This window comes from Acanthochromis polyacanthus, chromosome 9, assembly GCF_021347895.1.
Source record: "Acanthochromis polyacanthus isolate Apoly-LR-REF ecotype Palm Island chromosome 9, KAUST_Apoly_ChrSc, whole genome shotgun sequence".
Lineage (NCBI taxonomy): Eukaryota > Metazoa > Chordata > Actinopteri > Pomacentridae > Acanthochromis > Acanthochromis polyacanthus.
Genome location: NC_067121.1, coordinates 27430389 through 27455978, shown reverse-complemented (window position 1 = coordinate 27455978; position 25590 = coordinate 27430389). Strand labels below are relative to the sequence as shown.

The following is a 25590-nucleotide window of genomic DNA, read 5'->3' as shown; positions in this document are numbered from 1 at the left end:
GTAAAGAGCATCTATGTATCTCTGTTGTATTCAGCAGTTAGGTGATGACTGATGCCATGAAGTAGAGAGAACTAACGACAGCTGTAGCATCTGTCAGCCAGTACTTAACCATAACACGAAATGTTTCAATGTAATTATATTCAGTCGGTGTGATAATAAGTAAATCCTCTCATTAATTGGGTCTTAGGATTGTGTAGCTCTAGCTGTCACAGCTAATTGACCCCAAGAATGAGGTGGAGTACATCTGCCTCCATTTATGCACAACTCTAATTAACACAGCCACCAGAACGAGAAAGGGAAGCATGAGTGAGTGGATGCATCTGTGTGTGTGTGTGTGTGTGTGTGTGTGTGTGTGTGTGTGTGTGTGTGTGTGTGTGTGTGTGTGTGTGTGTGTGTGACATGAGATCTTTTGACCTCAATCAAGCAAGCGTGACCATGTGGTGAAAGAAGCATTAATGTACAGTTTTAAAATGTTATATATGAACATACACACTGTGCCCTTCTACTACAGTACTTGTCAATATTAAAACTTCGTCCTATTTTCTCGGTAGGTTCGGTCAAGCAGTGGTATAACTTTTCCATGAAGGATCCTGCGTTAAAGGAAGTAAGTATTACAACAAAATGCAGTTTTGCACGGTAAAGTAAAAACACTGATTTGATCCCTCTGACTGATATATTAACATCATTAGATTATTAAACGTGAAGCATCAGTGTGTCAGCCTCAGGTTACTGCTGCAGGTGGAGCTACTTTGAACAGCTTTACAGCTGGTTTTATTTTCAAAGACAGCAGATAAAGATGACAGGTCCTCATAAAATAAAATAAAAAAAACAAGAAAAGACAAAAGTCTACTTTTTGAAAATGAGTCGTAAAATGTAGAGAGATGAAAACTATTCATAGTCACCTGAAATGTAGTTTAAACTACATGCTGCTTTTTGTGTAAAGCTTGAAAATTTTGGAAACAACTGGATTAATCTTTTACAGTGTGTTCTATTTTAAAAGCTTTGGTGTATTATTCACTAAGAAAAAGCTGTCAATAAATATAGTGGTGCAGAAAGTACAATTTTTAACTAAAATGTGGTGGAGTGGTGCCGCAAAGTCGCACAGAATGAATACAATCTAAAAAAAACATGTTTCAGTTTCGTACTTTAGTAGATGTTCTTAGCTACTTTCCACTCCTGCAGACTACTCTGTGGCTTAATAGTCGCAGAAGCTGGATGTTAACCAAGACTTTTCTGCTCACTTTCGTGTTTTCATGTAATCTCAGCTCCATCTTGTTTTGTAAAACTGTTCCAGCTGTTTCAGTTTGATGGTAACTTGAAGTCTGTCAGAAAACCCTGAATCTCTGATAACTGACTTTTTTTTTCTGCAGCAGAAACAGGCTGTGAACACAACAACAGTTTGATGTCAAATCCAGCAGTTCTGGAGCAACATTATCATCCATTTGGAGTCGTGTTACTGGACACCTGGGAAATGTAAGTACTCACTGTGTTCACTGCCCTCTGATGCTGTAGTGTTTGGTCGCTAACTCCTGAGGCTAATATTTGCCTCTTTAGCTGCTAAATGATCCACTATGTCGTGGGCTAGTTGCTGAGTCAGTGTGTCTTGCTGTTTGGTGCTGAGCAGGAGTGTACAGAGGCTTTTACTGAAAACAACTTCCTGCTGCGGCTGAAAACAACGCTGATAAGAGCAGTACAGGAGAATCAGTACCACAGAGTTGTGAGTCATAAAACCAAAGCAATGATATGAGTTGAATGATAATTTCAGTCTGTTCATCACAATGAGTGACACTGCACTCGGGTACTTATGTGAGCTATTATTAACCCTGTAAAACCCAAATATGGAAAAAAAAAGAGCAAAAATAACAGATATATATTTAAATAAAAAATACATTAAATTAATATTTCAAAATATTTTTTATATATATAAAATATGTTTATATATGTGTGTGTATATATATATTTATATAAAATCTGTAAAACTCAAATATAAAAAATGCAAAAATAATTTATATTTATTTTGATACAAATAATAATAAAATATAATTTAAAAAATAAAACTGATTTTGTGTGTTTTGCATCAGTGGGTTTTACAGGGTTAATTTAAAAACTAATTATAGCGCACAGCATCACAGCAGTTTGTAATCATATTTATTTTTTCTTGCGAACAATAGCCACCCCGTTCTTTACCGATACCCTCTGGTAGCTGTCGAAGTATTTATAATTTATGAGTATACCTGGATGAGAATGACATATAAAGTATTATGGAAATTTTCCAGATTGATCTGCTTGTCACAGTGGGAAATTGTGCTTTTTCAAATTTACTTGAAAGCCTCTTTAGTTGCCATAACTGGGAAGGTTTTAGTGTCTTGCTCAAGGACACTTCGACATGTTATTGATGCACAGAGTAGCTGTGGAGGAGAAGCAATCTGACACTGCCTGCTTACGGGACAGCTTCATTTACCGTGTGACAGCCACCTTAGAGGACACAGGCCTCTGGTTGTCTGCCACTACGCCAGGATTCAAGCTTTTCATTCCCCTCTGAGATATTAAACAGTACTAATATATTGATCGCCACTCCCTCCAGAGGTACTATTGGATCTACAGTTTATTTTGATGAGTAACTGTTCGGTGTTGCTCTCTGTAGTCTCTCCAGCAGCCTTCTGGACTCTTATGGACTCTGTGTCTGCCTGCCCACGCTTTCTCTCCCTTGTTCTTCAATCCTTTAATCTCTGCATAAACCCACTCTGACTTCATAGCCCTGAGTCATACTGTATCTCTCCTGACTCCTCTCCTCTCCTCTCCTCTCCTCTCCTCTCCTCTCCTCTCCTCTCCTCTCCTCTCCTCTCCTCTCCTCTCCTCTCCTCTCCTCTCCTCTCCTCTCCTCTCCTGATGTGTCTTCTTCCTGTCACTGTTGCACAGACAGCAGGGGGTGCTTCTCTGGTGATCGATTCCTAATGTTGCCTGCTGATTTCACAGGAGCTCCACTGATGGCCTCCCCCTCGTCTGCATGCTTCAGGCTGTATTAACGGTATATGTGTGTGTGCGTACAAGTGTTATTTCCCCACTCAAAAAACAAATGCTTGATCGGAGCGTGTATTTATATCGTCAGCTAATTGTTTCCAATGTAATGCATCGTATATTTCGTCACTCTAGAGGACGTTAATGGATCGTGAACATCAACAAAGAGCACATTAAAGCTGTAGGAAAAGAAGACGCATCCTGATCAATACTTTAATAAAAATAGAAGCACATTTCTAAGACTTAAATCTGCAAGTAGTCAGTGGTAGTTTGAGTCACCATCAAATAAATGTAAGATGAAACAGCAGATTATGTAATGTGAATGAAGTAAAAGGTAATCTGTGAACTCTAAAACACTTTGATGCATTTTTTATAACACTGAATCACCGTAAATAGGTTAATCAGGAGAAAAGTGAAAACAGACAAGTCTTTTTTTTTTTTTAGTTTTTCTCTTAAAAAATATATTTCTCGACTCCTGTACATTTTTAATGGAAAAATGCCATAATATGTATACTACTGTAATTTTTACATTTAATTCTCAAAAAGAATACAGTTTTTACCAGTTAAATGTACATACTGTTGTGCTGCCATATTTATAACAAGCAAAATGACAATTTCTGCATTTATTACATGTAATAAATACAGTTACTGGTCAAACTGATATATTTTGGTGTTAATAAGGGACATATGCTTTAGTATTTATGACGGCTGTAACCACAATTTTTGCTAAAAATACATATATTATTGCTACACAAGTTACACAAACTTTATTTTATATAGTATTTTCATGTAAATTTTCAAAATTTTTAAAGGTTAAAACTTTTCTTATAGTAAAATATAGAATGAAACATGTTTTTTAATCCTAAAATCGACAATATCAATGTATTACTTTGCCGTAAATGCAGAAAATGCTTTACCGTAATTTTACGATAGCATTCTGGCAACCAGCTGCCGGAATTTTACTGTAAAAACAGCTTCTTTTTTTTTAACAGTGTACAGGACTTTATATTTCAGTGAAAAATGAGGCCACAGGGAGTAAAAATGTAACAGGAGAAAAAGAAAACATTCAGAAACTGCTTGAGATTCACAAGGTTGAAACTTTCACACGAGCACCACATGAGAACCGACTGTGGCTCTGGTTTCATTGACACTGTCAGACATTCATTGACAGTCGTTTGAACTTCCACCAGCCTCGTAACATCTTTTCCAGCCTGCTGCAGTTGTTATATAGTCACTGTTGGCAAGTACAACTATAAAAATAATCCATCCTGAGCAATCATATAAATGCATTCTGCTCACTGAGCAGTGTAATAGATAGGATTATCAAGCTTTGCCAATCACTGATTTTCACACACTAATTTCTGCGGAGGGCTGTGGCTTTCCGGTAAGTGGAGCGTGTGAATGAATTTATATGAAGTCAGAGGTTTTGTAGCCACAGAGCAACATATGGGAAGACATGTTGATCTGGGAAAATGTCATAGCACCCTGCTCATAATGCAGAAGCAAAACGATGCATGCAATGGAAATGTGGCAAAATCCACAAAATGCCATCTGTGACCAGCGGCTGCGACTGTTAAAATGGCATTAAGTCCTCAACCTGCTCTTTGTGGCGAACACTGGAACTTGCAACAATGCAAAAAGGCCATTTGGGATGTGACGTTGTGCCCAAGCATACCAGGAACTGATGTCAAAGACACGTCATCTGACTGCAAGGCCTCCAATCTGTTGCTTTAGTTTGCAGATAAATGGCTGTTTTTCTTCACTTTGCTGCGATCCGGTCGGTTGTAATAAATCCCTATGACGACAGCACAGCCGATTCCACGGGGTAGCTGTGGAGTAACAATATGCCTCATCCTCCTTCCTCTTGGGCTGTGTGTGCGTAAGTGTGTTTTTGCAGCGGGGTGGGGACGAGCTGTGTCTCTTGGTGTGGGGCTTGTGGGTGAGGAGGAGACAGAAGGAGAAAGAGAGCCGGTCTGCAGCTTTACCCATCCAGTGACTCAGCAATTTTACAGATGATTTTTTTTCTTTGTAAATAATCCCCTCTTCTCATTTCTGCTTCCTTCACCCCTTTATCCCCCTTGCCCTTTTCACACTCCATCACCCCATCCTGCCGCCGCGCTTCTACTAATCATATATGTCTCATTACTTAATTGCTTTTGTACATAAAAATAGCATCTCATCATTCTAATGACTTTCAATCAGACAAAAGAGGGACAGCAAATTTGAAAACTCATCATCACACATCCGTTGTTCTATTATCGCTTCTCTTCTAGAAAAGTGATTGTAGTGGGAAACATAATCTGGTAAAATTCACACAAAAAAAAAACAACAAAAAAGGACGAGACAGTGTTTAAATTCTTTTGGTTTGCAGAATGATCTTCAGCTGAATACCCATCACTGACAGCCCTCATCTGTTTAGTGCAGAGAGAGACGTCAGAGGCACTTTGCTGAAAACAGAGAGATGCTGGGACAGAAATAGACCCTACTGAGATATCTGAGGAGAGGAGGAGAAGGGAGAGGCCCTGGGTATTCTGCCATCCTAGATAACACCAGCTCTCCAGCCTGGTGGGGTGGAGAATTAACTCCAGCAGAGACAATGGAAAATACAAGCGTGCAGTGGGTTGTGTTTCTTAGCCGTGGGGTGGCCTCAGCAGCAGCAGCGGTGGTCTGATAGAAGACAGAGGCAGGGGGAAGAAAATGAGCCTCCATGTCCACTTTATTCGATTAGGAATAGAGTCTAGTAGGATCATGGGAACAATGAAGTGCATTTGTAATGTGAGAGCATGTGTGTGGAGGGTGTAAAATGTAAATCCGGCAGCGATTATTGTCCTCGTCAGGCCAAGATGGATCAATTACCAGCACATTGAGGTTAAAGGACTTACTTAATGTCAGCCTGATAATCGGCGAGAATCACAGTTTTATTTCTCGTGATTATTTTTCCTAATATCAGGCACATGTTACCAGATTTCTGCTTGACGTTACTATCAGCCGTCACAAATGTTCGAAATCATAGAGGCAAAACGGATCAGGTTTTTTTATACTGCATGAAAAGGGAAATGCAGTGTGTAATATTTTATCAAATTCTATCTATTCTAACAGGAGAGTGTTTGTTGCTTTGACATACAGCATCTCTGCAACAGAATGGACCTCGTGAATCAACTAAGCAAGAGTGTATTGGAAATGATAACAGGAAGATGGAGAGTTGGGTCATAGAGCAGAATCACATGTCAGTAATTGCATGCATGGTGCCACATATCTGAGATGCATAGGTTTAATGAGGCTGTTGATGCTACTTGTGGAATGTTTTCTCACTGTTCTTAAAGGGCTCTGCAAATTTAGCAGGAATGTTGTTAGACAGGATCACAGAGTTGGACATTCAGAGCATCATGTGGCAGTTTGTCCATCATACCGTGATGTCTGACACAATTTCTTGGAGTTGTGAACTTTCAAGGGCCTAACTACAACGATAAGTAGCATCCAGTATGGCAACAATCTGTTATTGTCTTTCTCTTGTCATCTGTGGCATTGTGTCATTTGATTAAGCTGTTTAAAGTTGCTTTTTAAAGTCAGAAGAGAGTCTGTTTGCTGGTCGCTATCTGATCATTGTAATTCAAAGCCTGACCTGACCATCTGTGGATTAACTTGATGGTCGAAAATTTTCTCACCAGTTGAACAAACATTTTTGTGAACAATTTGGCTAAATTTAACTCTTTTCTTGTCTGAACAATAGAATTGAGATTTTTAACTTTTGCCCCAAATCTGAAAACAAGTCACGGAACAAAGAGGACTATGTTACCTTATATCTTAAAGCTGGAAGCTTTTAGGTTGTTGCAAGAACCCCAAAAATACGATGTCTTGTTTTGCACAGATACGTCATAGTGCACTGCGCTCAAAGTTTAAATGGAGCTGCCTTTGTTTAGTTCTGTGAGAAAGGACTATAAAAGTCTACAGTCATGCTAGTTGCTTTGTGAAGGTTTACCTAAAGATGTGCACAGATTCTGCCACAGCATTAGAGACTCGTTCTCGTGGACTCTGAACCATGGATGTCTGGAGGCTACAAAACTTTGTGGAAGTTATTTGTGGAAGATATTTTAAGTGGTGGACTGAGTGATATTGCCACCAATGGTGTCATAAGGTCATTTAGGGTTTTTTTGTTTTTTTGTCAGACTGGCTTAATAAGATTATGTCCTCTCTGTATTTATGAAGGATCAGTAGGTCAGTCTTAATTTGACAGCATGAAAGACCCCAGGACCAGACCTGTTTGAATCACAGATCAAAAAATAATCAAAATGTTGATGACTATCTGAGGTCTAACAGTCTAACACGATGTATGAACTCTTTGTGACGTCAGCTGTGACCTGTCATGATGACACCAGGAAGACATGTTGACATGGGCTTAGTTTAGAAATTACATCTCTACAAATCAGAGGGAACCTCACATCAGCCACGTCATTCTGAAAAATAGGTTGTCTTGACTTTCTTGACTTTTTCTTCAAGCTCAGTGTGTCATTTCCATTAGTCACCTCTTATTAAAAAAAGGTTTGTGGTGTCACATGAAAAGCAGATGTGATGCAGGAGATCATGCTTTCCACAGCGGTTTTGCCCAGATTGTCATGGAACAAGGTGATATCCCAAAATGGATGGATCAATGGATGAGTGGTTTTTAATGGATACATCATTTCATTCTGCATTCTGCATGTCATCCTTTCTTCAGTCAATTTTTTCCACAGATTTTTGCCATTTAGGGCGTCAAAGGAATTGTAAGTTATTACTTGACATTGCAGAAAATTGGTTGTAATTGTCTTTTTTTTTTAAAGTACAACTGCTCACCTTTCCAACAATGCAGGTTAAAATTTTTCAGGACGTTGTCATTGTAGTTACAAATCTACTGTGCAGAAGAATGTTTGGATCTACTGGAAAAACATCTGGAGAATGCAACAAAGTAGAAAAAAGTGTAGAATGCTAATTCAAACCACATAATCATTTTACATGCAAGTAAACAAATATTGTTCGATGAAACTCAGGCTTTCTTTTTACCTTGTTAAGATGTCCATAATGTGGTTTTTATATGCTGGAAGACATCAAGCGTGAGAAGAGTAGTCAACACCATGGCTGTTCATTTAACTGCAGTGAGCTGATGGTAGGCTCAGAGATAGACTTCTAAGATTTTACATGTAACTAACATATAGAAATAATCCTGTCAATTTGCAGACTGGAACTTTCTGTATCGTTATTCTTCTTCTCACTGTAAATATTTCAGAAATATTCCAAAATCTTTCTTTCTTATTCCAAAATTTTTTCCGACATTTTTGAAATACAAAAAATTACCATTAAATCTACAAAAATAGATTGTGAATTTACATTTCTTATGTAAAAAAAGAAGATCAAAGCCTTTAACGCCAAATGACCATACAATGTCCATATTTTCAAGAAAATGTGTTTTTTTCAACATAAAAGATTGTTAAAATACGCTCAGAAACTGTTAAACTCACTTTAATATTGTAAATAGATTTCTAAAATACAAAATTATGGACATAAACAAAAAAACTGTATTGGTTAATTTTACATAGATTTGTTTGATAAATGAGAGATATCTTGAATAATTGCAGAAGATTTTTTGACCAAAAAATTTAAATTAATGTGTTTTTTTTTTCAGTCAAAAAAAGTCTGTATGTACTGTAATCAGTCAAAATGAAATTTTGAAAATCAAAAGTGTTTAAATTAACCCTCTGTCTTTAAACAGTGTGGAATCTGAAGCGCAGAGTAGTTTTACAGTGTTTGAGCAGAGGAGTGAGCTGGTGTGCTCCAGCAGCAGTCAAAGGTGGAGGGCTTGGTGGAGAAGGGTGAGCACATTCTAAAGGAGGTATGAGGGGAATATTTTAAGAGAAAAAATATATTAAAATGCAAATTTGATCCACAGATGAGTTTTTACTAGCTATTTAATCAATGCCTGATGAGAAAGAAAGACTTCAAGTCAAATTTTCCCACAATTTTTGTCAATTTTCCCCATCAGTGAGGCCAAAAGGATGACAGGACCGTATCGTCGTAATGTTTTGTGCCCTCTGATGAAAGAGCCCTTTGGTATATGCTTCAAAGTAAAAGTTGTTTTTCAAACACTTGGTGAAAAAATGCTGAGCTAATACTGTACTTTAGTGTGGCTTAAATAACTTGAAACATTCGTTACTAATCAAAAGTGGAGATGGATGAAACTGCAGCAGCTTCCCACTTTGCTCGGTTGGTAATCCGTCCTTCCTCAAGACTGCATCTGTGAGTGACAACATTTTGAAATGTCAATACAAAGTGAGTCGTACTGATCTCTGAGAGAAAGTTATATTGGCAGAAGAACTGTTCAGGGGCATGTGTAAACAAGTGAACTGCCCAATATCTCATACAAACAAAAAGCTGAGCAAAGCCTCTTGTCCACCAGCTGACTAACAATGTCCAGTCATATTCACGCAGGCTCACAGCGTGGCCTTTTAGACCTGATACGTCTCACTGTTACTCTGCTGATTCACTCATGCCTACACTGTCTGCTCCTGGCACTTCCTCCACCAACCCATCCTCCTTTTACTTGCTAATGTTTTGTACTGCCGACTTTAATAAGATGTATTTGTTTGTTTTCTCAGCAGAATCCTTGTTGCAGGTCAGACTTTCTGAGTGTTTTTGCAGCCCCTGCCCCTGGTAAAGCTTTTAAAACTATATTCAGACAATCAGACACATTAATTGAAACTGCTTTTATCATAATTTCAAATGTTTCTCATCTTAATTGCAGAGGCGGCTGTTGACACAAATAATTATTAGAAGGCGGCAATTGAAAAACATTAAGGCTTTTCTGCACCCACACACTGAACACACAGCACAGACACACTATACTGGTTTAACATGAAAAATATAGACAAATTACACATAAAAACATTAATTTGCTGATTATAGGTATTAAAACAGTTCCCATCTTCATTTGTATTGCCTCTGTATGTGTACAGCCATGATGCATGCTAATCCAATGTTTCTAAGAAAGTTTATCCATTGTGGAGGAAAACTGAAAATTTGGTTGTTTCTAGACCGTTGTTTGGCCAAGATTCAAAACTTGATGCTTTCTCATTTCCTTCAGCAAAACTAAAACCAAACTAAAGCTGTGGTTGACCTAGACCTAGTCTTACAGGCCAGATCTATGTCCACAGCACTACGTTAGCACTGGAGAATGGTCTGACTACACCTCATTATCAATACACCATAGCAGAAAGAAACACTTTGGCTTGTTTGCATTTCTTTAAACCAATCACCACGGTGCTGGCTGCTGCTGAGCCCAGGCAAGAGTGATGGAGGTCTGACAAAATAGTGACACCAAAGTTGTTTTTGATGGATCTGGGTGGTGGTTTCCATTTTCAAAAAGTTTAGCTGAAAGATGAGGGCCAATTATTAGAGCATCAAAGTGCTCAGCCTCCCTGGAAAAGTTCATTCTATAGTGTTGTAAGGGATATGGAAAGGCTACAACCAACTGTGGAACCAGTCGAACCAACGCCGTGTTCCCCTGGGAAACATTATAGGGGTTCTGTGGGAGTATGGAGTATCGGTGCTCTTGTTACAAGCCATCCATTGTGTAGTCAAAGTTAGAGTTGTGTTCATATTATCAGCACAACATCAAAGATGTGGTCTCCACCAGTGTTGCCCTTGTCTCTGATCCTGTTTGTGTTATTCATTTTGTTTTGACTAATGCAAGTCCCTTCAGTCCTGCCTAGTTCAAGATGCTGTTGCTCGTTTATAGTGAATCCAAAATTCTGCAGCAATATTGTGAAATAAGATTTTAAATCACTCTCATATCCCCCCTATTCTGATGTCACAACACCAGCTTCAAATTAAATTTAGATTCCAATTTAAGATCCTCGGTCTCAACTACAGGCTGTGGAACAGTCTCCTTTGGGAAGCAGGTCAGCAAACTATCTTGGGTTCATGGCAATAGACCCAATTTTGTTTTTTTAATTTGTGCTATGATAGGCAGCACCTCCAAGTCTGAGACCATTGGACACCTCTGGGTTAGACGTGAGTTGCCCCAAGCAAAACAGTTTAGGTATCTCATAATTTTGTTCTTGAGCAACAGAAAAATGGAACTTGAGGTAAACAGATGGATGGGACAGTGTCAGCAGTAATGCAGACATTGTATGGCACTTTGGGGTGAAGAGAAAGATAGGCTCTGTATTTACGAGATGGTCTTCATGAGTTCTGGGTAGTAACTGAAAGAATAAGAGTACAGATGCAAGTGGATAAAATGTTTGGGTTTTTCCCGTAGGATAACTGGGCTAAACAAGAGAGAGACAGGATGAGGAGCTTGAACATCCAGAGGGAACTCACAGTGGAGTTGCTTGCTTTTGTGTTGACAGGAACTATCTGACATCTCTTTCTGAGGTTTTACTGGGATGTTAAACTGGGAGAAGACCCTGGGGTAGACCCAGAACTTGTCAGAGGATTACATATCTCATCTGGCCTGGGAACGCCTCAGGATTCTCCCCAGAAGAGCTAGAAAATATTGCTGGGGAGAGAGACATCTGGAATGATCTGCTTAGCTTGCTGTCACTGTGACCCAAAACCAAATAGGTGGTTGAAAACTCAACTTCCAATTGGACAGTGCATCAGTGCACTCTGTTTGCCTGCATTACCTGCTTCAATATTGTAGAAGTGAAATGCTCATTATAACTAAAGCATCGCTGCTTTAAAGTTTGTATGTTCTATGTAGCTTGCATGTTTGCAAGTCTATATTTTCGCAAACCTAAAGAGTGTGGTGGACTATGGAGACTCACACATTTGTAGTTGTTCGACTGTCCAGACTTCTAAAGCTGTGCAGAGCTTCCTTGAAGTAAAGAAAGGCAAATATGTCATGTTCTAATGAGAAACAAACAAGCAGACACAGCAGAGACTCATCAGACACGATGCTGGGCACAGAGGCTGGAGGACATTTTTATTGTATTTGCTTGTCTTAGCAGGACTTGCCCAAGGTCTGTTTGTTCCCAGGTGAGACAGACGAGGGTGCTGTTAGGACCCAGGGGTGCTCTGTGTGAAGATGATGGATGCTGTAGGGTTTCTCTATCCTCCTGACAATTAGACCATCACTGCTGCCGCCCACCCAACCCCCTAACCCCCCACCCAGAAACAATGTCCTGCTTGAAATGCCTCAGCACATTCATCAATCTTTACTAAGGCCACTTAAAATCACTACGAGAGATTATGTTTCTGCACAGAGGACTGGATTCTACTCCAAAATGCAAGACACCACCGCAGTGTATTAGTGATTATGGTCACATCGGCAAACACAGTGACAGAGCAGAACAGACCGGCCTCTGGGCTGATGCTCAACAACAACGAGGAGCCCTACACAGCCAGAATTAACAGCTCTATTAGAGGGTCACAGCAGCAAACGGTTTATCTTGTTTAGAGTTTTCTCTGTTTCCTGTCACTTGCTCGCTGCCTCCACTCATCCACATCAACACAGTGACTGTGGAGCAGTGTCCAGACAGGAAAAATGACCTTGATCAAGCAAGTTTTGCAATGCTGCTTCTTTGCCCTTACAAGCTGAGTCAAGATGAAAGAAATCCTTGCTGTTGTTTGCTTTAAGGTTCTGTGTTTTTATTTTATTTGCAAGGGGCCATGCAGCTACTTGATGACTTTTACCAGAGGTGGTTTAAAGCAAATTTCATGCAGTCCTTCACAGTTTAAACCATCTTTACACACTTCACCTCAGCATCAAATGTATGCCATAGAAATTAGAAATATGAATATTTTTGTACAAACTATTGATTGAGGAATCTAGAATGAAATAGTGACATTTTGCACCGATCAACATCAAACAAATCATGAGCAAAAGGGGAGTCGAACTTGGGAAAACCAAAAGACACGAAGCAAAAACCTCACACAAAGGGGCGCACTACAAAGCAAGCACAACATAACCAGGCTTTCCTCATGTTAGCTAGTTCAACAAACCCTTAAACCTCAATCAGACGATGGGGTTTATCAGTTGTAATTCTTAATCCAGGCTTTTCTTCCCTTTCTGTGCACACTCCTCTCAAAGGGTGAGTTTGATGTATATTACTTTTCTAAATGTCAAAATGTACAAATTATGTGCTGCCTACTTCAGTCAAGAGGAGCAGGTTGTAATAATGGACAGCTGTGAAGAATATGACAGTTTAAGTGAATACAGCTATTTACCCATCAGTGCACTCAATGCCAGTTACTTATTTCTGATGTGACAGCTGCACATTGCAGCTCTTACACTTTATGTCTCATACATTTTAAACAAGATTCTAGACAAGTGTATTTTTTATCTGACACTGTTCCCCTAATGAAGAATGTGGGAAACACTTTTAGGTTTTGGCCAAATCAAAGTGGAATTATTGTATGATTGGATATTTTCTGTGATAAATACCTACAGACTCATCAATTTCTCGTCTGTGTTCTATAGTTACAACACCAGCACTGTAAGATCAGCTTGTCAGCCAAATTGAGACCAAGTAAAAAAGCATGTGAACGTGTGTGTATGGACAATCGATGGATGATTATTATTATTATGGAGAATCTTGTTAGAGAAAGAATTGGTAAAAGACGGCAAATACCAAACTCCTAAAGAACCTCCTCTGGAGGCAGGCTAACTGTGCAGCATCAGTAACCATGGTGATGTAGAAGGGTAAAAGAGACTCTGGCTTTTGGCTCAACGTACCTCACTAGCCCATTAATCTCGCTTTGTAGTTCACTGCTCTGGCAAACAGAGAGGGCTTTGGAACCCGCTTAGCCAAGGTTAAAGGTGTCTGAGAAGTGAGAGAGGGAAGAAGCGGGGGCTGAAAACAGAAAGTGTTATCAAAAAGAAAAGACCAAGTCATTTGCTTGCTTCATTTTGAGATCACTTTGTTTTCTCTCAAATCTTTTCCCCCCTTGATTTTGTTCATCTTTCGCTTGATTACAGGAACACAAACCAGATTCAATACAGGAACGCCCTTAAGTTAGAGTCATGCTTTCTGCAGTTGGGAGAATTCAAGGGTCTGCCAGCTCTGTTCATGGAGTCAGTCAGTCTGCACAGCAATAACAGCATGCTGCACATGTAGCCTGTGGAATGGAGTCCTCTAAGAGACTGTAAGTCATGTTGAGAGTTGTATAATAACAACTATGCCTCTGTAATGTCCATAGATGTCCGAATGCCTGTGCACAGGGGGTATAATGAAGGCTTTACACTATAATATATATTTAGATTTAATTTTTCAAGTTAGCTAGCTTGCTTAGAAAGCAAAGCCAGTTTTTTGAACATTGAAGCCTGCTTTGTTTATCAGTCTTCTTCTTCTCTGCCTTTGTTCTTGGTGCCACCCCAGATAGCAAACTATGGGTGAATCAATGTTGAATCTATGTTGAGACCTAACGTAGAAATTATACAGGAAAGCGCAAGGTTGATAAAATATTGAGTCAACGTTTGCTTACATAGATTACATGTTTGCAAACATAGATTCAACATTAATTAAACATTGACCTGTCAAACATTTTAATTAAACCAAAATACAATGTAGATTCAATGGTATCTTTTAAACACAACTTCAATGTTGACAAAATGTTGTGAATCAACGTTGATCCAACCATCAATCTTCAACCGTAACCACAATTCAACCTTCTTAAACCTAATTCAACATTGATTAACATCTTTTGCTATTGGGTAAAGTGTGATTTATGGTTGAAAAGCAAACGTTGATGCAACATTTTATCAACCTTGCGCTTCTGTATAATTTCTATGTTAGGTCTCAACATAGATTCAACATTGATTCACCCATAGTTTGCTATCTGGACCTGTAGTGAATCCATTAGCGTGATGTATCATGCAATCCAAATGTTCATGCATGTGCAGGACAGAAACAGAAGCAGGACTCGCTGCTAAAAAATCGTAGTTCCAGCTGTAAAAATTATCAAAAGCCCCACAGGGCACCTTTACAATTAGCTGACAAATGTCTGCGATGACACACTAACACACAGCGATTGGGTGGAAAGTTAATATGCAATTAGTTAATAAAAGCTTTGCACTCGGGTGGTGGATATTTTTGTCTTGGCTGTGTGTGTGTGCGTGACAATGTGTGAACGTGTGAGTGTGTCTGCGCTGATGAATAGCCACAGTGTCACTGAGTACAGACCTTGACAGAGCAGAACAGATGAGATGATTCAGAAGCAAAGCATTGTCCTGGCTCTCATCGCTTCAGTTGGCGGCCCAGAGCAAATATTATTGGTGGAAGTGGATGATGGAGTGAAATTATTGAGCGGGGCCTTCGTTTCCTGTCGCAAAACAATCACAGCTGAAAGAGCCTAAAGACCAGAGGAGATTAAATGTTTTGCTAACAAAACAAAGTCCTTGTGGGGGAGAAAAGGCATTAATATCTGCCTGGAGATTTTCCTTTTTCATTCTCTGTGAGTTCTACAATATGCTATCTCTGCTCCCAGGCTTTAGCTTCATCCTCTGTATTTCTCTCCTGTTCTTTTGGCCGGGGCTTCATGAACATTTCTGGGTCGTCTGTAATGGAAGTGTTTAGCGGAGCAGATGCATGGAGTGTTGCTCAGGCCAGCTGCTCCCAGAGAGCCCAGCAGACACCCTCCCAGCTCCTCTGCCTCCTCTCTCAGCTTTATGTTAAAAGCTTTTAGTACTTTTGAGCCTGGGAAGGGAGGAGTTTATGTCTTAGTTTGGACAGACAAAAGCCTTGTCTAAAGTTTAGCTTAATTGCTCTTTTACTTTGAAAACTGGTACTTTCTTATAAAGAAACATTTAAACGGTCATAATGAAAAAGACAACCTTTCAGAATCATCGTTTAAGACATTGCATGTATGTGTAGACTGTGCCCTTGTTACTGCTGTTGTCCTCCTCCGCCATCTTTTCCCCTAAGGTGAACTTTTCATTGTGTAATTTGCTGTTGTAAGCAAACTTACAGATACTGTTAAATACTCGAGCATGTGGATCGATTTTTCTAAAGAGCTGTGCATCACAAGTCTCACTAGGGTCGTGGGGGTGCTGGAGCACATCACAAGTCTAGATTTATATAATTTCTCCGTTCAAATAAGGCATTTTGAACATCTGTCTTTGGTTAATTCACTAACTATACAGTGTTTGCCACAATTTTCCTAATAATTTAGATTTCTGTTCTAAATAGGTGACTGAAACACCCCCAGAGACGAAAGCTAGCATTTTAAATTAAATATTTTGTGTAAAGAGAATGGCACAGCCTTTAGCAGATCACGTGACCCTCCTCTCTTGTCGCTATCTGTGTGTTTTTCTCTTGATCATTTTAGCTTGACGCACTTCTCACTTCCTCCCCAGCCCACTGTCCAGCAAACTGTGATGTTACTGAGGCTGCCTGCGGCTGTGAGATGATTTACTGTAGCTCGCTCCGTCTTTTTCTGCTCTCTCTGTCTCGCTCACTGACTCATTCTTGGACTCGGAGTTGTGGACCAAATGCTAATCCCTGGTATTCAGATTTCAGCTGTGTTTCCTCCAGATGTACCCACCAGAGCAGAGAGACATGGCCGAGGCATGTTGGGGCAGGAAAGGTGAAAATTTATGCATGAGTGTCTTCCTCAGGTTTCTGTGCACATTTACAAGAAACACTGGCAAATGTTACAGCAAACAACAAAGCAGGTCTGTTTTTGTGAATGCACTTTTTGCTTAATGGGAAGATCCGGGGAGGGGGCACAAATGTTTTTTTAGCCTCTAAAAATGGACATAATAGGAGAGCGATGAAGCCCAGGTGTTCTTAACAGTGCGGGCGAACTGGAAGGAGATGGATGGGAAGGGACGAGGATACTAGTAAGGAGCTAAATAAGCAAATTGCCCTCTGGAGGTAAACAGCCAGGAGGGTTGTGCAGGAGATGCTGATATGATTAATTGAAGTAGGACAGCCAGGGACAAAGTAGAGGACCAGCACTGCAGAGGAAACAAGGTAGAGGACAATCCTCAGCCATATGCAGGATGAAACTATATACTCGCACTCATATAGCTTCACAACTTGGTGTAGTATCTGCCTGCAGCCACTATCAGTACATTGCTTCCTCATTGAATTACAATGAAATAGAGAGAGAGAGAGAGAGAGAGAGAGAGAGAGAGAGAGAGAGAGAGAGAGAGAGAGAGAGTGTCGATAGAGCGAAAGAGAGAGGACATTATGTCACGTCAAGGTAAAAGTACGGACACGCACTGCGGATGGCCTCACCCACATTTGTACCAGCTACATGTAGATCTGAGGAGGCAACATGACTGGCTCTTGTGCCGAAATCTCACCTTGCATGTAATTTTAATCTTTCTATCTCAGTGTGTCGTGCATAATCACTGAGCAGCCAGACGCCGGTTTGTGTGTGTGTGTGTGTAAAGGAAAGGATATAGACAGAGAGGGAATGGGTGGATGCTGCTCCCAGGCTGCCAGAGGAGTGTGTCCTTGGACTGCCCTCATCTGTGACGCACACACACCCATCCACCCTTTTTCACACACAGTCCTGCCACTGGTTCATTTACTCTCTCTCTCTCCGATAGACAAATACAAAATTGGGGCTTGCATGCGCATGCACACCCTCTTAGGTACCGGAAAAATTTCACTTACTGCTGTGTGGTGCCATGTGTTTGTGTTCACATGCGCGCACACACACACACACACACACACACACACACACACAAGCGGAAAGCTCTTAGGCTGAGCTCAGACATCTCATCAGGGATGCAGCAGAGCTCCTGTCTGCAGAGAGAGAGAAAGATCTCATCTGATGTGGGGTAGGATGTGGGTGGAGGGGTTAGCTGCTGATTAACAAAGTTGATGTGTGTGTGTGTGTGTTTGCGTGCACGTGTGTTACCTGGTATATGTTAAAGCTTCACACACATACACACAGCATGCGAAGCAACAGAGACACAGACAAATAAAAGTCCACACGCAGATATAAGTATGCCAATGCGCTCATCTTTTTATTGCACAACAATGTATCGTCTGTTTACGAACGCTTAAACAACATTGCCACTGACTGACAGACCAGCTTATTGAGAGAGACCAGGGTGTGGCTCTGTGTTCTCGGCCAGCAGAGGTGGTGGACAAGACAGCCTTTTTGGACTCAGGTTCAAATCAGCCCCGCGCCCTCGCCACGAGCTGCCCATCTCAGACAGAACACCATCCCAGGCAACCCCGCCTCGATCCTTTCAGATTGACCTGGTAGCGCCGTGGCTCGGGCTGGGAGCTAAATTGTCCCTGGATTTAGAGACATCAACTTAGACAGAGCTGGAGTTCTGAAATACCTTATTGTTAAGAGCAAAAGCCGAGCACAGCCTGAGATGGTTGCAGACTGGCCTCCAAAGAGAGAGAAAGAGAGAGACAGAGAGAGAACACATGCTGTGTCAGATATCTGTGCTGTTGTCTACATGGTGCTGGTAAAGTGTGTCTGGATGCCCACACTGAGCTGCTCGTGCAGGCTGTGGAATGCTACTAAGTCTAGGGATGTGCTAGAGTAATTTCTAGGAGCATTACAGTGTTTTTTGTTGTTTTTTTTTTTTTTTGGTGGTTTCCTTTTTTGTAGAACAAATGTGACCATTTAAGACTCTCCAGCTTGTGCTGGCATCTCTCTCAGCTTCATGTGGGTGTCAAACCCCTAAATGGCATCATATTCTCAAGTGGGACCAACATTATAGAAGGAAAGGCACAGGAACACACACACGCACACACAAACTCAAGCACACAGAGTCCTGAAGCAGAGAGAAGGCTTAGGTAAGCTAAGCAGGCTACAGTAGCTACGACACAAAATTTTAACTGGTAGACTAAATAAAATCATTGTACAGTAGTTGGTACACGACAATGTCTAGATTTGAAGGTCCCACTAAGAATCATACACAGAACTCTGCTTAGATAAGAAAAATACAAGCATGCACTCTGCTATTGTCTGTCAAGGTAACTCAACCAGGGGTCAAGCTCGTGACTGCTGTGGTTCATGAGTCAAATTCAGCCTTGGAGAGAACTTTATTTTTTTCTTTCTTTAATGGCAAACACCAGATCAGTGTGCAACCAGCGTCAGAGTGTAAAGGACTGTGCAACAGTATAGTCTGAGAACAATTTTCCAGCATGTGCACAGTCTACTTTTGTTACTCTATTGATATTGTGCAAACATCTCCACAGTTTTAATTATTACTTTCCGTAATTTTTGGCTCTTTGCAGCAAGCAGGTCATCTAAGCTAACGTCTAGACTGCCGATATCCACCAGAAGCCTGTCAGAGCTCACCCTCTCACTGTAGAAAATGTTTCTTATACAGCAGGTTGTGGTAAAAACACAACAATGTGCCCCACATCTCTGTGTATACCATATGTACAGAACATGAAAGTACAGAGTACAGCGCGCATGGTGTTGGAAGGCTCAAACCAACAAAAATGTGCAATTTTGTGTTTCCCGTATCAGGGAAAATTATATATACTGACATTGTCATTGTAATTCAGCAATACTAGTCTTCATCTAATGGTTTTTTTACATATATTGCAAGTTGAAAATAAAAACACGTATTTGCATTTTTACAGGCACATACATACCACAAAAATAGACTATGTGGAAACTAGATGTACTAGGCACAAGGTATATACAGTCCGTGTGCATGGGGCACATTGTAAAAACAAATTTTAAAACAACAACCAAACGAAATATACCAATAAATCAAAGACAGTTTCACAAACAAAAATAATACCCTGATTTGCTAACATATCAACACCAAGGCATTCAGTACCCTTAATATCTGGTACAGCAAGAATGAGAGGTTTGAAACTTAGATATTCTCAATAATTGTCAGTCAGTGTCAAACATGTATGAGGGGATTTCAATCCCACTTCACAGCAAGGTCCAGAAGAAGAACCAATAAACAATCACACTTTGAACCCACCGTCATCAGGCAAACACAGCGCTATGTCACGCACACACAACTTGTCGACAGCGGCTCCAAGTCAGCTGACTGAACACACTTGTGACACAGACACAAAACAGATTACTGACAGAAGTACGTGCTTGGCCAGAGCTGTATCAGCATCATGGTTGCGGGTTCAAACAGAGTGGTACTGATCAAAGTGTCTGGGATGCCATCCTTTGAGTGGGAGTGAGTTACACACTACATATCTTACTGGATGGATGCAATGAAACAGAGACGGTGGCTGATATTGCCTGAAACATTAGCTCTTTGACTCTCCTTCCATCTTGCTCTCACTGACTGTGGACTCATTCAAATAATATCAGCACAGTCCTGATAGCAGCTTAATAGGGCAAACTCTGGTATTAGCACAAAGGAACAGGGAAGAGGACCAACTGATTGCACTGGAACAGTATTGAAGCACACAACAGCCACTGACTCAAATGGACTTCATTCACAATCGTATTGGCATTTTGGCATGTACCTTTCCCATAGGAAAAAAGCAATACAAAGTTCCCGTGTTGCTGATGAAGCGGGTCACGGCATTGTAACCCAGGTATGACAAAGAACAGGGTTTAGTGCATGTTACTGATCAAACACAAAGGGGAAAATGTGGGTTCTCTACAGTTACGATGAGCCAAGATTTACAAGCCATATAATGAAGCCCTTGGATAAAAACAATCACCTACACCTTGTTTCAAGATTTAAACAGCTCTCAGGATTGGAGATCAAAACCAAATGGCAGAGAGTTACGCTAATGACAATCTAAGTGTTATCCTCCGTGCTTTTCCTAGCCAATCAAAATTCAAGGGGAATCTTTCAGCATGGTTAAATCAACAAGTTGATTATGGGAGGATAGACGAGTCTACATAAATCAATGGAAAGCCACGCGGCGGCAATCAATACATCTCTCTGGAAAGGTAGCAAACCTGAGTGAAATGTCCATCGCATTGATTTTACAGTTTGGCTCCGGATCGATGTTCCGAGCTGAAAAAGTTGGTTGCCGTGTTTGTTTAGCACAATGAATCAGCTGCCTATTTTGTTTCCCAATTGGATTCACTTTTCATCCTTACAGTTTAACCAGATAATGGGCGCGGGAGAAGTACTGCAACCATTTTAAGAGAATAGAGCATCGATTTTCATTTTGATGACAAGGTTGTAGTGCAACACAAGGTGCTTAACTGGATGTCCTCAGTGCTCGCTTTGGACCGAGGAGTTCAAAGTGTTTCGCTCTCGCTCAACTTCAATAGATAAATGGGAAAAAAAAAAAGAAAATTATCCTCTCATGTTAGATCTAGGGATTGGGTTGTAGCATACAGGTTAAATACAGCAACGTTCAACCCAGAGAAGCATCATCAAACCTAAAAAGATCACACAGACACTCAGCAACACATACAGCAATCCCCACAACCCCCTTGCATCATAAAAGCCTCTTTAAATCTCTGTCCCGTTATTTACATGGCAGTTTATATCTGATTAGCTGTCTTCCTTCCCATATGGCATACATTCAGCAGGAGAAGGAGCTTAGGTTCAACAGTATATTTAGAACAAATGTAACCAAAGCCTCAACCCAATCCCAGAATTTGAACCGTGGGATTGTTATGGATCGAAATGTTGAGACATTCACAGGGGTTTTGGAGTGAAATGGGGCACAAAGAGACTTCAATATGGAGCAAATACTTTTTTTTTTTTTTTTTTTACAAGTGAGGCGTGGGTGCCCCATATTGTCCACCCAAACCCACCCAGCCAGCTCCGCTCATTTTACAGTTTGATATCTTAAAATGGGCTTTAAAGTGACGTTTTCGAGGATCTGACTTGCTGAACTCAAGCATGGACTCCTCCTGTGACTCTAAACCAGTTTGAAGCAGTTTGTCCCGTCTGTTTTAAACGAAAATGACACTGCACGTTCTTTCATTCCCACAAACATTTTTGGTTAAGGTAACAACATGGTCACTGGATTACAATACCTCAAGTGAAGCCACAATAGCTGCTGGATTCTTTAAGATTTCACATTGAAAAGAAAAACAAAAGGAAAAAGAAAGAAGTTCACTTTCCTGTACAGCATATGTATAGATATTTATATTCATATATATTTATATATAGGCGGGGTAGAGTATTGCAGAATTATATTGCATGTGTTAATCAATAAACCTAGACAGAAACAAGCAAGTATACAGTATGGGTTGTTCACAAATGTTTCCTTTCGATAAAGCTCAGATTATTTAACCACCTTTGCCTTCTGGGTTACAATCAGTGCGCCAAACAAACAGCTGACCGCTTTCCAGATGTTTCATGAAAGCGGGTCAGTGCCGCCGTCAGCATGTCAAACCAGTCGTGCTTGACAAAGCAGTGTAGAGAGTGTGAGTCCATTCTCTGAAAATGGAACCAAAACGTATCAACAAACTCACGCACACAAACTTACACCCACATATATACATACACACAAACCAAATATATGGCTTCTAACGTTGAATCAAGGCAGTTAAATAAATGGCATTTTCTTCTATGTTTCTTTTTTAGTTGATACAGACACGACCAGACTTGGTGTTCAAGCTCAACTTTGGTTTGGGTAGATACAATGAATATAATATCCTTCCGTACTTTTTTCATCAACTATTTACACATCGATGTAAGATCGACCAGCGGTCTAAAACACTATTTCCACTACTAGTTTAAACAATATGAAGAGCGATGTGTTCTTTTGCTACAACAGCTTATACAGAAAAATTACACTCAAAACACTTTTGAACGCTTAAAATGTCATTGTCATTTGACCTCAAGTCCCTGATTTTCATTTTTAAGTCCAGCTCCTGCTAGATTGCATTGCATGGATTCTACACAGTATGCAATAGTTACATTAATCGTACTTTTCTTCATATCTTTACAGTAAAGACAGCGATATACAGTAGGTGTTTGGAAGCAGAGTGAAAGGGGTGATACTAAGACTAAAGGTGCTGGCACAGTAGACTAGACCAGTCCAACCTTAAGTTATACTAGTTTAATTGTATAGACTCCTCCTAGCCAAAGTGTCTCAAGACTTTGAGTAGCTCTTTTCCTTCTGCTGACACCAGCACACAGTGCATTCAGGTCGAATGACTGGTGGCACTGGCAGCAGCTGATTGGTCATTTAGCAGGCTGATAGATCAGCTGGATTGACCTAAACCAAACAGATTCTCCTACAAAAAAGGCCTCTTTCCTGAACTCTACCAGGGTCACAAGTTGGAAGACAGCCGGGATCTGGCAGAGTCTAGCTCTGGAAGGCTGACAATTGAATCTTTCTTGGGAACTCCAGATTCTGGAGGTCCTGATCCAGCAGCTGCTGCTACTGCCCCCATTCCAGCAGGTCCGCCGGGAGGAGGTGTGGAGGCAAAGGCCACCCTCTGTTGGGCAACCGCTGATCTCCCCACCCCCGAGGGCCCTGGCATGCTCGGGTGAGGAGGCTGCGGGGGGCCGATGGAGGTGTTGGAGACGCGGGTGGAGGACGGAGGACTGGGGGCTGCGGAGGCAGCTTGTGGTGTTCCCTCCTGAGGGAGTGAAGGCTGGGAGGCAGACAGGGCTCGGGTATCCTGGCTCAAGCTGCCCGTATGAAGGGAGTGGGTGCTCTTGTGTGAGGCAGGCCTCTGCTGGGTCTGTGTGGGGCTGGGTGCATGGTGCTGTACTAGGGACAACTGGGACCCAGAGGGTCCTGCGCTCGCCATGTACTGGAAAGTCCGTCCTGTAGCTGCGAGCGGGCTTTGAACCGGTGGGCTCGAAATTGCAGATCCAAACGCCCCTCCGAGCGTCTGAGGGGGTTGAGACTGAAGAGGAGACATGGAAACTGGACTGGACAGGTTCTGCATAACCTGGAATCTTCGCACCATACGAGGGGACTGCAGAGTCCCTGGACCCACCAAAGGACTCGCCATCTGAGGACAGAAGCTCATGGCCACAGCTTGCTGGAGGGTGGCAATAGCAGAGCCTGTCGGCGGCTGACCGGGAGGAGCAAAGATGCCGCCGATAGAGGGGGTCATAGACATGGCCCGCGGCCGCTGCAGGTCCACCAGCTTCACCATCTCACGGTCGTACTTGACGATCTCCTGGATCATCTCGTTCTCCTGGTTGTTGAAGACACCAGAGTTGAGATCATGCTGAACCTTGTGCATCAGGATGGAGTTTTTTTTACCTGCAGGGGGAAATGAAAACATGGACAATTATTAAAGGCAAAGTTAGGGAACAGAAAAGAGAAAAGGACAGGACAGGGATAAGATGAACAAAGTGTAAATACACGGAAAGAGGAGGGTTTAAAAGAGAACAATATGAGTTACATATAGCATATGATGTCCTTCAGACAAGGTACATTCTCCAGCAGGACGAGCCCTGAGGAAAGTGGATGTGTCACCCTGTACTGTCATCTACTGTTACAGTGTCCTGTGTCATTCTGAGGGAACAGTGCAGCTCATTTTACTGCCTATTTCAACATTAATATTCTGTAAACATTTCCTTTTGTTTTCTGTGCAAGAGATTTGTTTCAAACCTTTTATTAAAAAAGGACTCAACTGCAGTGACTTAGCTGTTGATACATAGCATACAAATGCTAAATGCCTTCATACTGCTAGTCATATGTCTGACAGCATAAATGTACCCATAAGTTCAGCTCATGGAGGATCATTTCCCTCGTTCCAATTTAAGTTTCTTATTTCTGCTCTGCTTTGAATCTGAAATTTTGCTTTGATTTTATTTGTTTTTTGTTACCTATGCGATCTAGACGGTCAATGGCAACAGTCTCGAAGGCTCGTCTCATCATGGGATATTCTTCCAGCACCTCATTGAAGTGGTCAACAGACAGAGAGTAGAGCCGACAGTAAGTCTCTGCTCGCACGCTGGCTGTTCGCCGACCTCTTGTCAATAAACAGATCTCTGAAACAGGGGAAGAGAAAATGCAACAGCTTAAAAAACAAAAGGCAAAAACAGCCAAATAGCATCACCAAAAAAAAAATCCAGTAATAGTAAAAAAATGCATCTCCAAACCTCCAAAATAAGAACCATCGGAGAGCTTCATTGCAAGGGTTCCCTTGGTAATGACGCTGCAGACTCCATGCTGGATGAAGTACATTTTCTTGCCAATGGTGCCTTCTCTAATAATGTAATCGTGGGGCTGGAACACCTCAAAATGTAGCTTAGTCAGCATGGCTGTTACAAAGTTTGGCTCTGCGTTGGCGAACAGTGGCATCGATGCCACCAGCTTGCGACAGTTGAAGTTGACAATTTCCTAAGAAAAGGCACAAAGTTTGGTGCAAACACAAACAGTCAAGCATGTAAATCAAGTGTTTCCTTCTGCATGCAACAGGGTAAGTGTATAAGTCTATCCTGTATCTCAGGAAAAAAAATTGCAACATACAATCATAAAATTGCACACTGAAATTAAATGTCTCATTTTTCAGTCTCACCTCTCTGAGAGGCTCGCTGAGTTCTCCCAGGATACTCTCCTCGTCAAACATCTTGCCCTGGTATCTGTGCTCGTAGTAGTCATGGATTTTCTGTCGGAAGTCAGCAGGTAGCTTGTGGAAGGACATGTACTGCTCCACTTGTTTGTACTAAGAGAGAGTGGGATGGACAGGGATGATGTTCTGTTAATGCAGTGCATGTACTTATCTCGAAAACCAGGCAGAAAAAAATGT

General features: G+C 41.1%; 1 protein-coding gene and 1 long non-coding RNA gene across 7 annotated transcripts in view; one reads left to right on the top strand and one right to left on the bottom strand.

Moving 5' to 3' along the window:
- Positions 1–25590, top strand: part of LOC110953539 (uncharacterized) — a 56637-nt gene that overhangs the window by 7668 nt on the left and 23379 nt on the right. For 4 of the 6 annotated variants that reach the window (XR_007944221.1, XR_007944220.1, XR_002595869.2 and 1 more), the window contains 3 exons: positions 552–604; positions 1371–1473; positions 2920–3679. This is a non-coding gene — a long non-coding RNA (uncharacterized LOC110953539). Of the gene's footprint in view, positions 1–551; positions 605–1370; positions 1474–2919; positions 3680–25590 lie in introns of those variants that run through there. The other 2 variants (XR_007944223.1, XR_007944222.1) reach the window with 1 other exon arrangement.
- Positions 17944–25590, bottom strand: part of LOC110953535 (potassium/sodium hyperpolarization-activated cyclic nucleotide-gated channel 2-like) — a 37782-nt gene continuing 30135 nt past the window's right edge. Inside the window, exons 5-8 of the mRNA XM_022197602.2 lie at positions 25360–25506; positions 24941–25181; positions 24665–24829; positions 17944–24095 (exon numbers count right to left, since the gene is read on the bottom strand). Of these exons, the coding sequence (XP_022053294.1) occupies positions 23146–24095; positions 24665–24829; positions 24941–25181; positions 25360–25506 (1503 nt within the window). The 3' untranslated portion in view covers positions 17944–23145. The remainder of the gene's footprint in view (positions 24096–24664; positions 24830–24940; positions 25182–25359; positions 25507–25590) is intronic.